Below are 14,470 nucleotides of genomic sequence, written 5' to 3'. Positions count from 1 at the left end.
GTCACCTTTTCTTATGAGTTCTAGCTATTTTAGAAAAAATGTTGCTTCTCCTTTGGAAAGAAGTTTTTGGTGGAACTTTGGAAGCAGTTTTTGGTGAAATTTCTAGCTGAGAGGTCTTTATCTCATCTTACCTTATCTTTTATCTTATTTTTGAGTCTAAAATTCTCTTACAAGTTAAGCTGGTAGCTCTCCCTGATTCTTTCAGCATCTACAGTTTTGTAGACCCTTGCTGGATTGGAAAGCTTGTCTGTCACGTTTCTCTTTTTTTATTTTACGTGTAAAATAATACTGCACCCTCAACCTTTGTATATTTCCGAAGTGCTTGCTGTCATTTTATGAGTTCTAGTGTTAAAAATAGCCATCAATCTTCATAACACATCTCTGAGGCAGGTAAAGATATTTTATTGAAAATAAATATCAAAATCCACCCATGAGATTCTTATCAACAGTAGTATATTTTCATTAATTCTGCGTCTGTTGATCCTGAAGACAGGTGTTCTGTGGGAGCAGCAAGAATGCTTCCATTTGAGCTCAGTTTACTTTCGGTATTTTTGTAACTTGGCGTGTACAACTTATGAAATATTTGGTTATCACCTTGAGAAAGCATGCCTTACGCTCACTTTCCGAGGTGAAATTGTCTTGCTCTCTTCCCCTGGGCAAAGAAGTTGAAGTGTAGAGCAACTGAGAATGGGTGAAACACAAGCACTGTCCCCAGGTTCCTAAAGGTTTATTGAACCTTCGGACCGTGTTCCTTCTCTTCTATCTGAACGCAAGACAGAAAAGGAAAATTTAGTTACCGGTAATGTGTGAGAAGAAAAAGGAGCATGCTTTGAATTTTTGCTCAGTGTCATGATTTCCTCATGACTCTCGGGAGGTAGTATCTTCTTTCCTCAGGGAATATTTCATTCTACTGTAGCGTAAGGATCCCCACAAAAAGTTCATGGCTGTGTGGGTACCAGCGAATTGTAGCTTCCCAGAGGCCATCACCGAAAGTATCAAAAATGCTTAAGAGTGGTTGTTTGAGATGGACTTAGGTACAGAGTGCAGTACTACACATGTGCACAAGGGATCTTTTTGGGTTGGTGACAATGTTCTAAAGTTGATTAAGGTGATGGTTGCAGAACTCTGTGAATATACTAAAAATCTTTGGGTTATACCCTTAAAATGAGTGAAATGCACCTCAGTAGTGTAAATTAAATTATACCTCAATAAAGCTGATAAAAATGTCTGAAATTTGGAGTGTTTTGCAAGGAACCATATTTCTGCTCGATTATCTGGGCTGCAGAAAGCGGTATCATATCTGCAAGCTTCCCCACCTGTGTGAAAGTGTGTGATGAAGTGTGGGGTGTGTGTGGATGGGAAACATCTGAGGCGGGAGCTGGAGGAGACAGGGAGAAGCGGAATCTTCTTCTTAAGGCAGGGGGAGGCATGTGATTACGATGTGAATAAAATGGTACTGTTTTTGTGGAACTTCAGTTAGGTCCCAGAAGGTAAGGTATGTTCCTGTCTGTGGGCTTTGCGAGCTCACTCTCTGAATCACCCTCTTTGCTTAGGTTGACAATGACAAGAGTTTCTAGAAATCTTACCTTAAAATCCTGTCAGCCCATATAAGCTGTCTTTTATTATTATTTTTTATTATTTTTAAAAAAATTATTTATTTAAGTTGAAGTTATTTAACATACTGTGGAGTATTGGTTTCCGGAATAGAATTTAGTGATTCATCACTTACATATAACACCCAGTGCTCATCCTAACAAGCGTCCTCCTTAATGCCTATTACCTGTTTAGCCCATCCCCCCCCCCCCCCAACACACTTTAAACTGTCTTTTTAATGACTTATCAAAGGTACTGTGTAGATTTGGGTAAATACAGTAAAAAATCTTCCTGTGTAACATTTATATGACTGATGTAACTAACCTGTCACTTTTTTTTTTTGCTTGGTTGCCATTATTTAATAAGATGTAGAAAATATTTAATGTGACAGGTTTAAAAATTTTCCAGCTTTTTAACTTTTTTTCATGATGTTTTCCTAATTCCTGAATGAAAGTGACCAACCTTTCAGTGTTTGATTCACTAAAGAATTTGGTTGGCTTTGCTTAGGTATATTGTGTGCCTTGAGATAAAGCTGCAGGACTCCCTTAGTGACTGGAGCACAGGAAACAATTGACACTGTTTCTTAATTCACATTGTTTCTGAGACATTTCCTACTTCCTAGTATAATATAGCTTTCCCATGAGAACAATTTGCTTGCAAATGGTTAGACACGATAAATTTCTCATTGGCACTCAGTCTGTGAGGAGCATTTCACTGTGCTTTGTAATAGTTAAGTTGGTGTGTGTGTGTGTGTCTACGTGTGTCGGGAGGGGGGAGTTTCACACTTTATATAGATGCCTCCAACCTCATTCCAAATACCAGATTTTTTTGGAATCCTAACCCATTCAGTTAGGGATCTGCATTCCTTAGTTGGAAGCTCCTTCCTAAAGGAGCATACAATTGTTTTAATCCTTCCAATTTAAGGGAACACCCCTGTGAATTATAGTGTTTTTAGATATGCCTGGTGAGTGACTGTGGAAAGTGACTCACAGCCATTTATGTGAGACATCGTGCGCGTACACGTGTTGCATGTTAGGTTGTGATATCATCTGGGGCACTGTAAAGTGGTCATCCAGGAATAATTCCAGAATGGGAAAGGAGATGGGGAAGATGATATAATCTCATCTAATTTGCAGTTCAAAAAGAAAAAAAGTTTTCACATTACTTCTGAGATAGTGGTTCCCACATTCAGAAGTTGTGCTGTAATAAAGTGAAAGTAAGTTTCCCAATTAAAAAAAAAAAAAAAGATGTGGAGCTTTGAGTTCCTTTTTTCTTCCTGTCTTATCAGATTTTGTAAGAATAATACCACTTGTCAGTTTTGCAGCTTCTTCCATCCAGAGAACTAAAAGCATTTCACAATCTTTTTTCCTCATGCCCTTCTCTTCAAGGCAGTTTTTGCTGGGCTGGGTTTATTTTTATCATTGCAACAACCAGTTTTTAGAAACTTTGGGAAACGAAAAAAGAAAAACGAGAATGGCACTGTAACGGACATTCATTTTAGCTGTTTCCTAGTGTGAACATTTGAGTATTTCTGAAATCTTCTCTCCAAGTAGGTCTTATTTTTTCTCAATTTGTCCCAGTTCTAAGTCTCTATTCTGCTGATTTCGTGTAAAAAAAAAAAAAAAAAAAAAAGTTTTAATGCAGAAGCTTATCTCCAGTAGAATGACTTCTTGACCTTTGAGTTAGATCTTTATTTATTTATTTTTTTTGCTGCTCTAAGACCTCCTTTTTAAGCACTCTGTTTAGTATAATCATAGACTCGTGGAAGGTTAGAACTGGGAAGGCCTCCAGGGATCACCCAATGTAGTAAGCCTCTTGTTATATGAATGATGAGATTGAGGCCCAGAATGGTTAAGGGACGTGCTCAAGGTCAAATAGCTAATTGAAGATGGAGGTTTGACCAGAATCAAGGGTTCTTGATTTCTGGCTTGGCATTTTTTGGTTTCCCTAGAGAAAAGTTCTCTATCCGGATGTAACTGGAGCATACCCTCCCAGAATCCTAATGCCAGCCAACAGGTTGAATTACACTCTCGGTCACGGAAAATTGGGAAGAGATTTTATCTTTCCAGTTTGTCAAATGTAAAATGGTAATGAATTCGTAGACATTTTCTTCTGACCTGAGGAGCTTGTGAAATTTATATGCAGCAGAGAATGTGATTTGAAATGACTAATGATCTGTGTACCTTTCTTAGGCCACCACACCATCTACATTGGGGTCCATGTGCCGAAGAGCTACAGGAGAAGGAGACGCCACAAGAGAAAGACAGGGCACAAAGAAAAGAAGGAAAAAGAAAGAATCTCTGAGAACTACTCTGATAAGTCAGATGTGGAAAATGCAGATGAAACCAGCAGCAGCATCCTCAAACCTCTCAGTGAGTACTCCCTGGGTATTGGTTCTTTTCTCTGCCTCCATCCCACGTCCTTAGGAAAGACACTTTGTAGGATCTTGTGGCTAATGGGGAGGGACACAATCCTACTGGGATGGTCTCTAAAGGATAATGTCTATGGAGAGTCTTTTCTTGTCCTAGCAGGTTGTTCTAGGAGGAGGTCTGGTAAGATTCTTGAAAAGATCTGACAAAGTTTAGGCACGCTTGGATAGTCTAGATTTTGACTAGTGAAAGAGGGCAGAGTGTTATACATGGTATTTAACTACAGTGATCAGTAGTCACTGGAAGACTCAAAGGCATTTTTAGATTGCTTTTGCTTAGAAATAGGTTCTATTGAGACAGTAGGTCAAGAAGAAAAAAAATATATCTTACGTATATATATATATAAAAACATAAACTATCATATATATCATATCATATATCATATATCATATATCATATATCATATATCATATATATATATGTATACGACATTGATGGCGTTATAGATGACATTTTACCAGGCTGTGGGCCAGGTTGATGATTTAGAAAGGAAAAGTAGAAAAATATCCCATAAGGGAGAGAAGAGCATAGAAGTAATATGGTTCTGAAAGCATCGAACATATTAAATATCATACATTGGATGGAAGTGTTATTAAGAACAGGGTAGTAGGAGGTCAGAGAACACCCATAGATTCAACTGATACGGTAGACGGTGTGTTTAGGTATATGCTTTTGCTTCTTCTGATGTGGAGGATATTTGGCTATCTGGGGAACTTTGTGGCTGAAGCGAGAACGAATATGTGCAGTAGAAGGGAGAAGCGATAGAAACACATTCCAATTTTGGCAGATCCTCCAACAGGAGCTACATAGTGACAGCTTTGTATGTTGGCAGAGCTCTGTACACTCTTCATCTTTTTGCTACAGTTGCAGAAATATGGAACCTGTAATAAAATGCATTATGGGTGGCACAGATAAAGCTCCAGTTCAGTCATTGCAGGTGATGAGAGGCCAAATTAGAATTAACAGCTCGGGAGTGTTGAAAAGTGAATTTGCAGAGTTAAATTAAAGAGGGTGTGAAGTGTAGTGATGGGAATCTGTGAATCTCTTACAGTCTCACCACTGAAACTGAGCAGGTGGCTTAGAAGCTAGTGAGGTACTATCCTAAAAGAGGCAGTACAGATGGACCACCAAACTAGAGAGCAAAGGTTGCAGGAAAGCTTGGAGATAGACCATAAAATTGAAACTTAAAGGTATTAGAATAAATGTAAGACAGAAAGGACCAAAGGGCAGGAGATAAGAATTCTGTGCTTTTCATTAGAATGTTGGGGGGAAAGCCTTTCTGAAAGGAGTCCTTACTATTCGGACTAAAATAATGGGGTCTGTTTCAAGCAATGTCCTTGAAATGCAGATAAAAAAGGTCACAGTGAATAGTCTGCAGGAACAAAAGACAACACCCTTCTCCAAATAAATTACTACTGTGTATCTGTGCTTGCTATTTGTTTTGATGAAGCCTGTGCCAGAACCCGAGGTTCTCTCCCCCGTGCATGTGTGTGTGCGTGAGAGAGAAAGAGAGAGACAGAGAGAGAGAGACAGAGAGAGAGACACAGAGAGAGAGAGAGAGAGAGAAAGGGAGAGAGATCGATATCTCCCTTCTTCCCTGTCTCTAAGTCATCTCCCATTTTGCAATTTATGAAAAGGAGCGCATCATCACTATAAATACTAAAAAGGGAAAAATGCCCACCTAGACAAATGCGCTGAGGGATTTTGGGATAATTATGTGCCAGCTATTTAGGAAGGGCAACAGAAACAATGCCAGTAACCTTCAAGTGGTAACAGGGAACGAACAAATCAGAAAGGTAGTGAGACTGAATGTGCATCGACCGCAGTGGGGGTGGGGTGGGGTGGGGGGGAAGGGGGCAGTTGCTTTCTGTGGCATTTGGGAACCAGTTTGAGCACAGTATGTAAAATAAACAAGGCAGTCCATTCTCTTTACCCTCAGAGGTCTCCTCCTTGTGGGGTACTGCATTGTTTTGTATACCCAGTTTCTGAAGGGATCATATGGAGAGACTATTTTTAAGGACCCACTTGTTCAACGATCATAAGAAAATTATTTGTAAATGTGTCTTTTATAGTTATTTTCTTGTTAGCCAATAAATTATGCTGTAATATCCCTTGATGTATTTGACATGAGTCATCCAGTTTGACATGAAGGTCCTCTTAGAAATTTGTAATTTCTCTGCTGCTTGTCATGGGGACTAGATGAATTGGTTTTCTCTGGAGCACTTGTATGTAAGTCAGAACTGGTGCACCCACGTATAGAAAGGCATTTAACCCTAAGTTTTTGGGGGAAGCTATGGGGCTCTGGCACCAGCATAACAACAAAATTCTCATGGGAAAATTCACTGAAATATCTGCCTAGTATACCGTTATTGTGTCTCAAGAACAACCACACACGGTTTCTGTTATTCTTGGGTCAGGGTGTTTGAGTTACTTACGCATATGGACATACCATGTCCCGTAGATCAGATTCCTGCATGAGCCTGACTTTCTGTCAGGTGATGCCTGTAACTTCTGGGAAAGTTATAAATGGAGTAACTCAATGAAAATCCTCTCTGATTCTTTCCTTGCTGACACCCTTATATACAATCCATCAGTGACTTTTATTGGTTCTACGTCTAAAATAGATCTGAATCTGTCTACTCCTTTTCGGTTTAACTGCTGCATTCTGGTGGAGGGAATCATCCTCTCTTGCTTAGACCATTGCAACAAGCTCGTTTTCAAGTCTTTTTCCTCACAGAGGCGACAATGATCGTCATAAAGTGTGAACTGCGTTATGCTGCTCCTCTCCTCCATTGAAAATTTCCTGTTGTCCTTAGAATAAAATCTTGATTGGGCATCATGGCCCCCAGCATCTCACCAGTCCTGTTATGGGTCATTCTCATCTTGCTCACTTTACTTCAGCCACACTGATTTTTCAGTTCCCCGGTGCCCAAACCTTTTCTGCCTCAGGGGGCCTTTGCACAATATAGTCCTGTCTTCCTGGAATGGTCACCCTGTTCTTGTCCTTGTTAGCTTTTCTCTCTCTTTATGTTCTAGCTGTTAAAAAAATGTTTATTTATTTTGAGAGAGAGAGAGAGAGCACGAGCTGGGGAGGGGCAGAGAGAGAGAGAGAGAGGGAGGGAATCCCAAGCAGGCTCCACACCGTCAGCACAGAGCCTAATGTGGAGTTTGATCTCATGAACTGTGAGCCAAAATCAAGAGCTGGATGCTTAACTGAGCCACCCAGGCACCCTAATGGCCTAGCATTTATTTATTTATTTATTTATTTATTTATTCATTCATTCATTCATTCATTCATACATTCATTCAGTCTTTAAAAAATTTTTTTTTCTTAATATAATTTATCATCAAGTTAGCTAACTTACAGTGTATATAGTGTGCTCTTGGCTTCAGGAGTAGATTCCCATGATTCATTACTTACATACAACACCCAGGGCTCATCCGAACAAGTGCCTTTTTCAATGCCCATCACCCATTTTCTCCCCTCCCCTCCCCTCCCCCCACATCAAACCTCAGTTAATTCTCTGTATTTAAGAGTCTCTTATGGTTTGCCTCCCTGTCTGTTTGAAACTGTTTTTTTCCCTCCCTTCCCCCATGGTCTTCTGTTAAGTTTCTCAAATCCCACTTATGAGTGAAATCGTATGATATCTGTTTTCTCTGACTGACTTATTTCACTTGGCATAATACCCTCCAGTTTTATCGATGTCGTTGCAAATGACAGGATTTCATTCTTTCTCATTGCCAAGTAGTATTCCATTGCATATTTATTTATTTTGAGACAGACAGAGATAGCACGAGTAGGAGAGGGATAGAGAGAGGGAGACAGAGAATCCCAAGCAGGTTCCATGCTGCCAGCTCAGAGCCCAATGTGGGACTTGAACCCATGAAACTGAGATCATGATCTGAGCTGAAACCAAGAGCCAGATGCTTAACCAAATGAGCCCCTGAGGCACCCTTATTGTCTATCTTTTAAATATTGTGGAGATAGGCCTTTTCCTATTACTCTATCTAACGTAGGTTCCCCAGGGTCATTCTTTCTAAGCCCTTTCTTCCCTTCATACTACATGCTTAACTGATGATTTTGTGAGCTTGCAGCTTTGTCTTGTGCTAATGCTAGATTGTTAGCTCCATGAGTGGTAGGATCAAATTTGTCTTGCTCAGTATGTTATTTCTGGCATCTAGCACAGTGCCTGGCACATAGTATGTGCCTAATAAATGCTCATTGAAGAGTTACTGAGTAAGTGGATTACTACAGAGGAAGACATAAACGTTGCTTTTATTGGTCTGAATATTTCCCATCCATAGATAAATATCTAGTTGACTTTCTTGTTTTTAATCCTTGCACATCATCTTTATATTTCCCTGCTCTGCCTTCTTCCCTCGCCACATAAAATCTGGTCCTAACTTTTAATTATTCCACTTTGGAAAGTGCCTCATTATTTTAACTATTGCTAACGTGGTATTTTGGTCTGGGTAGATGACTCCCGAGTGTGTTGAATTGCTTGTCGCCCACAACTGATGGAGGAAATTCATCCACAGGGCACGTGGATTTATCATGTACACTTAAAAACGTTCAATATATTCCACACAGAATTTGGGCAGCTCAGCTTCAGAAGCCGTATTAAAGAGGCATGGAACTGAATCGTTAAGGGCATTTAGAAGAAGAAATAAGCCAATTATCTTCCAGTATTTAGGCACATCAGGAAGATGACATAATTAATAGGTTCATTTAGCTCATAACAGAGATGCTTTTTCTTTTCTCCACGGCTCTCATGTCAAGGCAGGGCTTCTCAAAAGTGAATGCGTGTTTTGATTCCCACACATCTGGAGCTCAGAGGAGGAACTGGGTTTGTTTGCCTGAGCTTGGCAGCAGCCCCGAGCCCTTACAACTGTTCTTCCCAGTGTGGTGTCCGAGCTGCCGCCCAGTTTGGGACACAGAGAAGGAAATGCGTGTGAGAAGGTGTGGCTCACTGAGCACCCGGGAGAGAGACTGGGGAAGAAGAGTGAAATGGAAGAGCAAGCAGGAGGAGAGACAAGGGAATGAGGAGGTGGTGTGGAGTGGGTGGTGGAGAGAAAAGTTAGATTGTGCTCTTTCTTAAAAATAATCCTTTTTGCCTCCTCCACCATGCACTTTTTTTTTTTTTTTAAAGTTAGCAGCTGCCATCTCTGAGGGTTGCCCAGAAAGTGGGTGGGAAGGTGGTCCTTGATGAGACAGGCCCTAGAAACACAACACGACTTCCCACCGTGGATGGTTTTGACCTCTGAACGTCTCATTTTGTTAGTGTCCTGGGATATTTGGGGGGCAGGAAATCATAGGCCACTTTGTGAGTGCAGAGACTCTGAAGATGTGTAAAATGTTAGGAAACAGAGCTACAAACAGAATGTGCTGTTCAGCATATTGGTCCGATGTGTAATGTATTTCTTGACAAGCTTCAACATGCATCAGTGCTTGGGGTGCTAACTGCTTCTCACACGTATGACTCGCCTGCTATGGAATCGTATTGCTAGGTATGTGCATATAGACACTCATTCAGTCTTGCGGTATTCTTTTTTTAGCTCTTTGGATATGTACCAGAACTGATGGGTTTATGCTAGTGAACATTGTTCTGTGAGCTGGGAACAATGGATGCCAGTTGGTGATCCAGTTATATTCAGGAAACTGCAACAGAGAAATGGGCAGCTGCTTTTGTTTGGTGCTTCCGGGTAAACGAACAGAGTACCTTTTCATAAGAGCCAAGATTATTTGGGGTTTTGTCATTTGACTTCCCCTTTTCCCAGTGCACACCCCTGTGCCCTCCCCCACCTGACCTCATTCTTCATAGCGCATTCCTGTTTTTTGTTGACCTTTAAATGTTTTCAGACAAGACCCTTAGGTCTGATGTCATAAAGTGAGATTTCTTTATTTTCTGCATGCCATTTGCATATCCCCCAAATGAATGGGCATGGTAGGAGAGAAGAGAATCTTTGGAATGTGTGTGAAATGAGGTAGCTTCTCATTTCACTGTGAAGAAACAAAACGCAATACAAAATAACTATATGGTCTCTTTCACCCTCTTTTTTTATCTTATATAAGTAGGAGGAAATACTTCTTCTTTAGGTCTGAAACAAAGGTTCTTTGTATTAAAAAAAATAATCGAAAACTTGAAAAGTTTGCCTTTTCAGAAGGGGCCCTTGGGATGTGATTCTACTGGGAAGGCAGTGGTTAGGAGTACATATTTGAACCAGACTGAGTTTGAATCCCAGCTCATATCAGCAGTGCAGCCTTGGCAAGATACTTAACCTCTCTGTGTTCTAGTGTCCTCGTGTATGAGAAGGAGATAATCAAAGAACTTAATCCACAGTGTTCTGAGTAGTAAATGAGCAGTGCCTCTGGTTAGCAATGATGGTTAACAGTCATTATTTTGAGTTACTTTGAACAAGCTCATTTTCTCCCCCACCCATTGTACACAGGTCATGCCACAAGCTACATACTAAAACTTTGTAGAGATTAATATCCTGTGAACACGAATCATTCTTCTTTAGGGTCTTCTGGACCTTTCTACTACAGGTTCCCACTGTCTGTCCCTTTGCTTTAGCTCTCAGCGTGGCTCCTCACTCTCAATGGCATCTTTGAGGGAACTAGCCTAAATTCAGTCTCTTAACTTGCTCATGAGTGTCACCTGGATGCTGGCTGGAAGGTGAGAGGACCCACAAAACAGCACTTTCAAGGGGCAGAAATGGTCCCTATTGTGCTGCTCGTTTAGGTTGAATACTGCCACTTGCAAGTGACTCTGCTAACTGGCTGTGTTCTTGATTTTGGCCAGCAGTTGGAATCCCCAGTTCTGGGCCCCTGCAAAGCAAATGGGCTGTTTGCTCTTTCATGAGAAGGATCTCTTTCTGGCTCTTCGTGTTTCTCAGTGAAATTAATCTGGGGAAGAAAGGCTGTTGGGTGGGACAAGTGGGCAACTCAGAGGCAGTGCTGTACAGAAAGGAAATACGTTGGCACGCTTGTATTTTTGGCGGCACTGGCTTGGGTCACCAATGTTGTGTTTTGTGTGGTACGAATAATTGCTATGTATTCCTCTGTGATGCTGGTGAATACAGGAGGAATGTGTCATGGTGCCTCTCTCTTCCTTAGCCAGGTAACCATATACATCTCTCAGGGAGCTTTGCATTTCTGAAATTCAGATCGCTTGAAGTCACCTTCAAGACACTTGAAGTGCCCTCCAGGTGGCAGTTCTTACACTATGGAAGGGTATCGTTTCTTGTCGCCTCTGACTCTATTACAATAGTTATTCCATTTTATCATGCCATGAGATGTTATGAATAGATGTTACTTGTGTCATGGGAGAGTTGATGTTGCTGCTATTTATAGTGACTCATGAGTTCAGGAGGCCTCAGAGGGTTCTACTGTGCTCCAGATGCTGGGGCACTCAGGGTTAAAAGGAGGTTATGACTTGGGGTGGAAAGTGGGGGGAGGGGGGGAGCCCTGGCAGTGTGTGGAATTTAAGATGTGAAATACATTTTAATGAAGTGAATGGGGCATAAATGACTGTTTGCCATAGGCATTACCACCTAAGCAGAAGGCAGGACACATCCTGTGGTTTCGGTTCAAGCTTATAAGACAGGAAGCTTGAGGGTATGAGCCTATTTGTGAGAGTGTGTGTGTGTGTGTGTGTGTGTGTGTGTGTGTGTGTGTCTGATTATTGGAATTGTGTGGAATATTGAATATTGGTAGGGATCTTTTTTTTCAATTCGAGTAGAGTTGACACATCATGTTATATTAGCTTCAGGTGTACAACATAGTGATTCGACACCTCTATGTGTTAATACTGTGGTCACCACAAGTGTAACTACCATCTGTCACCATGCAACACTGTTACAGTATCATTGAGTATTTTCTCTGGTAGGGATCTTGTTGAAGTGGTATTCTTTTAATAACTTTCCCATGGAAGGGGAGTGTTACTTGATTTTTTTTTTATCACATTGTTATAAAGGTATTGTGAGCATGAAGTCCCCATCATCCTACTTTACCTTTATAATCAAAATCTCAATTATCCTTGATTCTTTCTGGCTCTTTTTCATCCATAGCTAGCCGCTCACCGAGTCCTATTGGTTTTTCCTTCACAGCCTCTCATGTCCTTTCCTTTGAATTCCTAAGGCAATATGTTCTTATTTGGGTTTTCAGCCTTTAGAATTCTTCTTTGAAATAGAAGGGACTTTTTCAGACAAGGCTGCCAGATACCTTAAATTCACTTCCATCTAGTCTCTCTCTAATTAAACAAACAAATAAATAGCAAAACTCTCCTAATGCTCCTTACTACTTAAAGCAGGTTCCTGACTTGGGTTCTTACACGTTAAGAGTAAATTGACAATGCAGTGGGGTTTCCTCTATTATTTTTAGTATTTTAAGTTGTTTAATGAAACTTATAGGTTTACTCTGTTTCTGCAAGGGCTTGAAGAACACATTTATGCTCATAGCAACTTTCCCAGTTTCTGTGCTCCTGTGGCAAGTACTACCAACGACACAAATTCTAGCACTTAGACTGGTAATGCTTCAAGTATTGACTTACCTGTTCCACTCAGGTATGTGCCAGCTCTCCAACAGTATCGTTAGAGCCCCAAGGGCAGTAGTAATATCTCATACTTATTTTGAGTCATGTTCTGAAATAGCGTATTCTTTGCTTGGATGCATAAATAAAATGCCCAGAAATTACCAATTAGCTTAAAATATTCTGGCCTGTCGGAGAAAATAAAAACTCAAGAGGAAAGGTTATGAGATTATTCAGTATTAACAACTACCTTAGTTAAAAAAAATGCTACCTCTTCAACCTAAATCTTACTGAAGTGTGATTAAAATAGAAATCACCAGTGTTGTGCAAGAGAGTGAGTTGAATTAATGGTGAAATGACAAGAGAGAAGGCCAGGAAAAGTGATCTTTCTCATGTTATATAGTTCTACAGCCTTATTTTACAATGACTAATTAGCACATAAATAAAATAGAAATCGTCTATGTTTTCAAAACAGAGATAAAAGTGCTACCCTGCGTGTACTTTTTTCTCATGGGAAAATATTAAAATGTGTGAAAATATGCAGGTTAATGTAAGAATGCAAAATATAATTTAAGATGGCATTTCTCTAAAGAACCATATAGCATGTTGAGTTGGAACAAGCCTGCCTCTGCTTGAGACTATTTATTTAGGGTTTGTATTCCACTGTGTTGAGTGAGGATAGTGTGTAAAAGAGGCTACTTAGGATACTGAGATTTGTTAATTACTGAGTGTGTCATGAAGGCTGTTTGTGGAATGTCTTACATGGAGAATCTTAAGAGTTGTTCATTTGTGTGTATTATGGGTAAAAGTCCGTGTTGCTGCCAGAGGTGAACTTAGATGACCTTTGTACATCCTTCTCAGAATTGCGATTCCGTGATTTTGAAATAAGAACATCCCTGATTTTTTTTTACTCTTTTGCTGCTTGCCAGGTAAGCAGAATTCCATTTTTATGAAAAAAGGATGCACCTGTTACCCTTACTTAGGAGCCACTACTGGTAGAGATGTCATTGTGATACAGCACTCTGTATTAAAATAATTTTTTTGTCAGTTACTGAAATTTTACTACAGAGGCCACAAAAGAAAGCAATTATATTTAATTACTTCTGCTTCATTTATGTGGCTTTGGGAAGGGACAATTTAGGTGTAATGGGGAATGTGACTTCTGAAGGCAAATTTACAATGAACATGTGGACCATATAGCTGGCTATGTTTGTTTAAAACCGAAGTTGTTTTCAGTAGAAAATAGAGTGATTTCTGTTGCCAAGGCTTGGGAATAGCAATTCCTATAACTAGAAATTCACTGCAGATTGACCCAATACCCGGAACACATGCACGAGCAGCTATAAAATCTTTACTCAAATTTTTGTTTAACTCTTAACTTTGTTACTTCTTGTGAAACTACTGAGAACCCCAGACAGAAACCAAGGAAACAAGCAAAAACTTTCAAACAAGCTTTTGGATTATTATATATTGATGTCCACACCCAATAGCAGTGACTACTATCCCTTGTTCTTCCAATTCTTAAATACAGATTTTGAGCAAAAAGTACTCTAGTGAAGAAGAATTAAAGGTAGATAAGTAACATTCCACTGGTCACTTCATTTAGATCAAGTGCTCATCAAAAAGTTTGAAAGTATGTGGGAAAAGTGTGGCTCGAGGAAACTTCAGTTTGCATGCTCACACCTGACTTGGAGGTTTATAGATTTTATTCCCCCATGAAACTGGCTGGAAATCTGTCTATGCTACATTCTCTTTAGGCCCCTTTTATTCTATTCTTTTATGATTCTTTCTGATATTTGTAGAAACATTTAAGTGGTGAATATACTGGGATAAATTCGAGGAGCTTCTTTGCATGTTTTTGTGTACAGGCACACATGGCAGAGATGCTTTTCTTGTTTGGTGGGTGGGGAGAATGTA

General features: G+C 40.1%; 1 protein-coding gene across 2 annotated transcripts in view; it reads left to right on the top strand.

The window, feature by feature from the left end:
- Nucleotides 1-14,470, top strand: part of SLC4A4 (solute carrier family 4 member 4) — a 302,161-nt gene that overhangs the window by 14,225 nt on the left and 273,466 nt on the right. For both annotated transcript variants that reach the window (XM_047857278.1, XM_047857277.1), the window contains exon 2: nt 3,786-3,965. In XM_047857278.1, coding sequence (XP_047713234.1) covers nt 3,786-3,965 — 180 coding nt within the window. The remainder of the gene's footprint in view (nt 1-3,785; nt 3,966-14,470) is intronic.

This window comes from Prionailurus viverrinus, chromosome B1 (assembly GCF_022837055.1).
Source record: "Prionailurus viverrinus isolate Anna chromosome B1, UM_Priviv_1.0, whole genome shotgun sequence".
Taxonomy (NCBI): Eukaryota; Metazoa; Chordata; class Mammalia; order Carnivora; family Felidae; genus Prionailurus; species Prionailurus viverrinus.
This window is presented reverse-complemented; position numbering and strand designations above follow the sequence as displayed.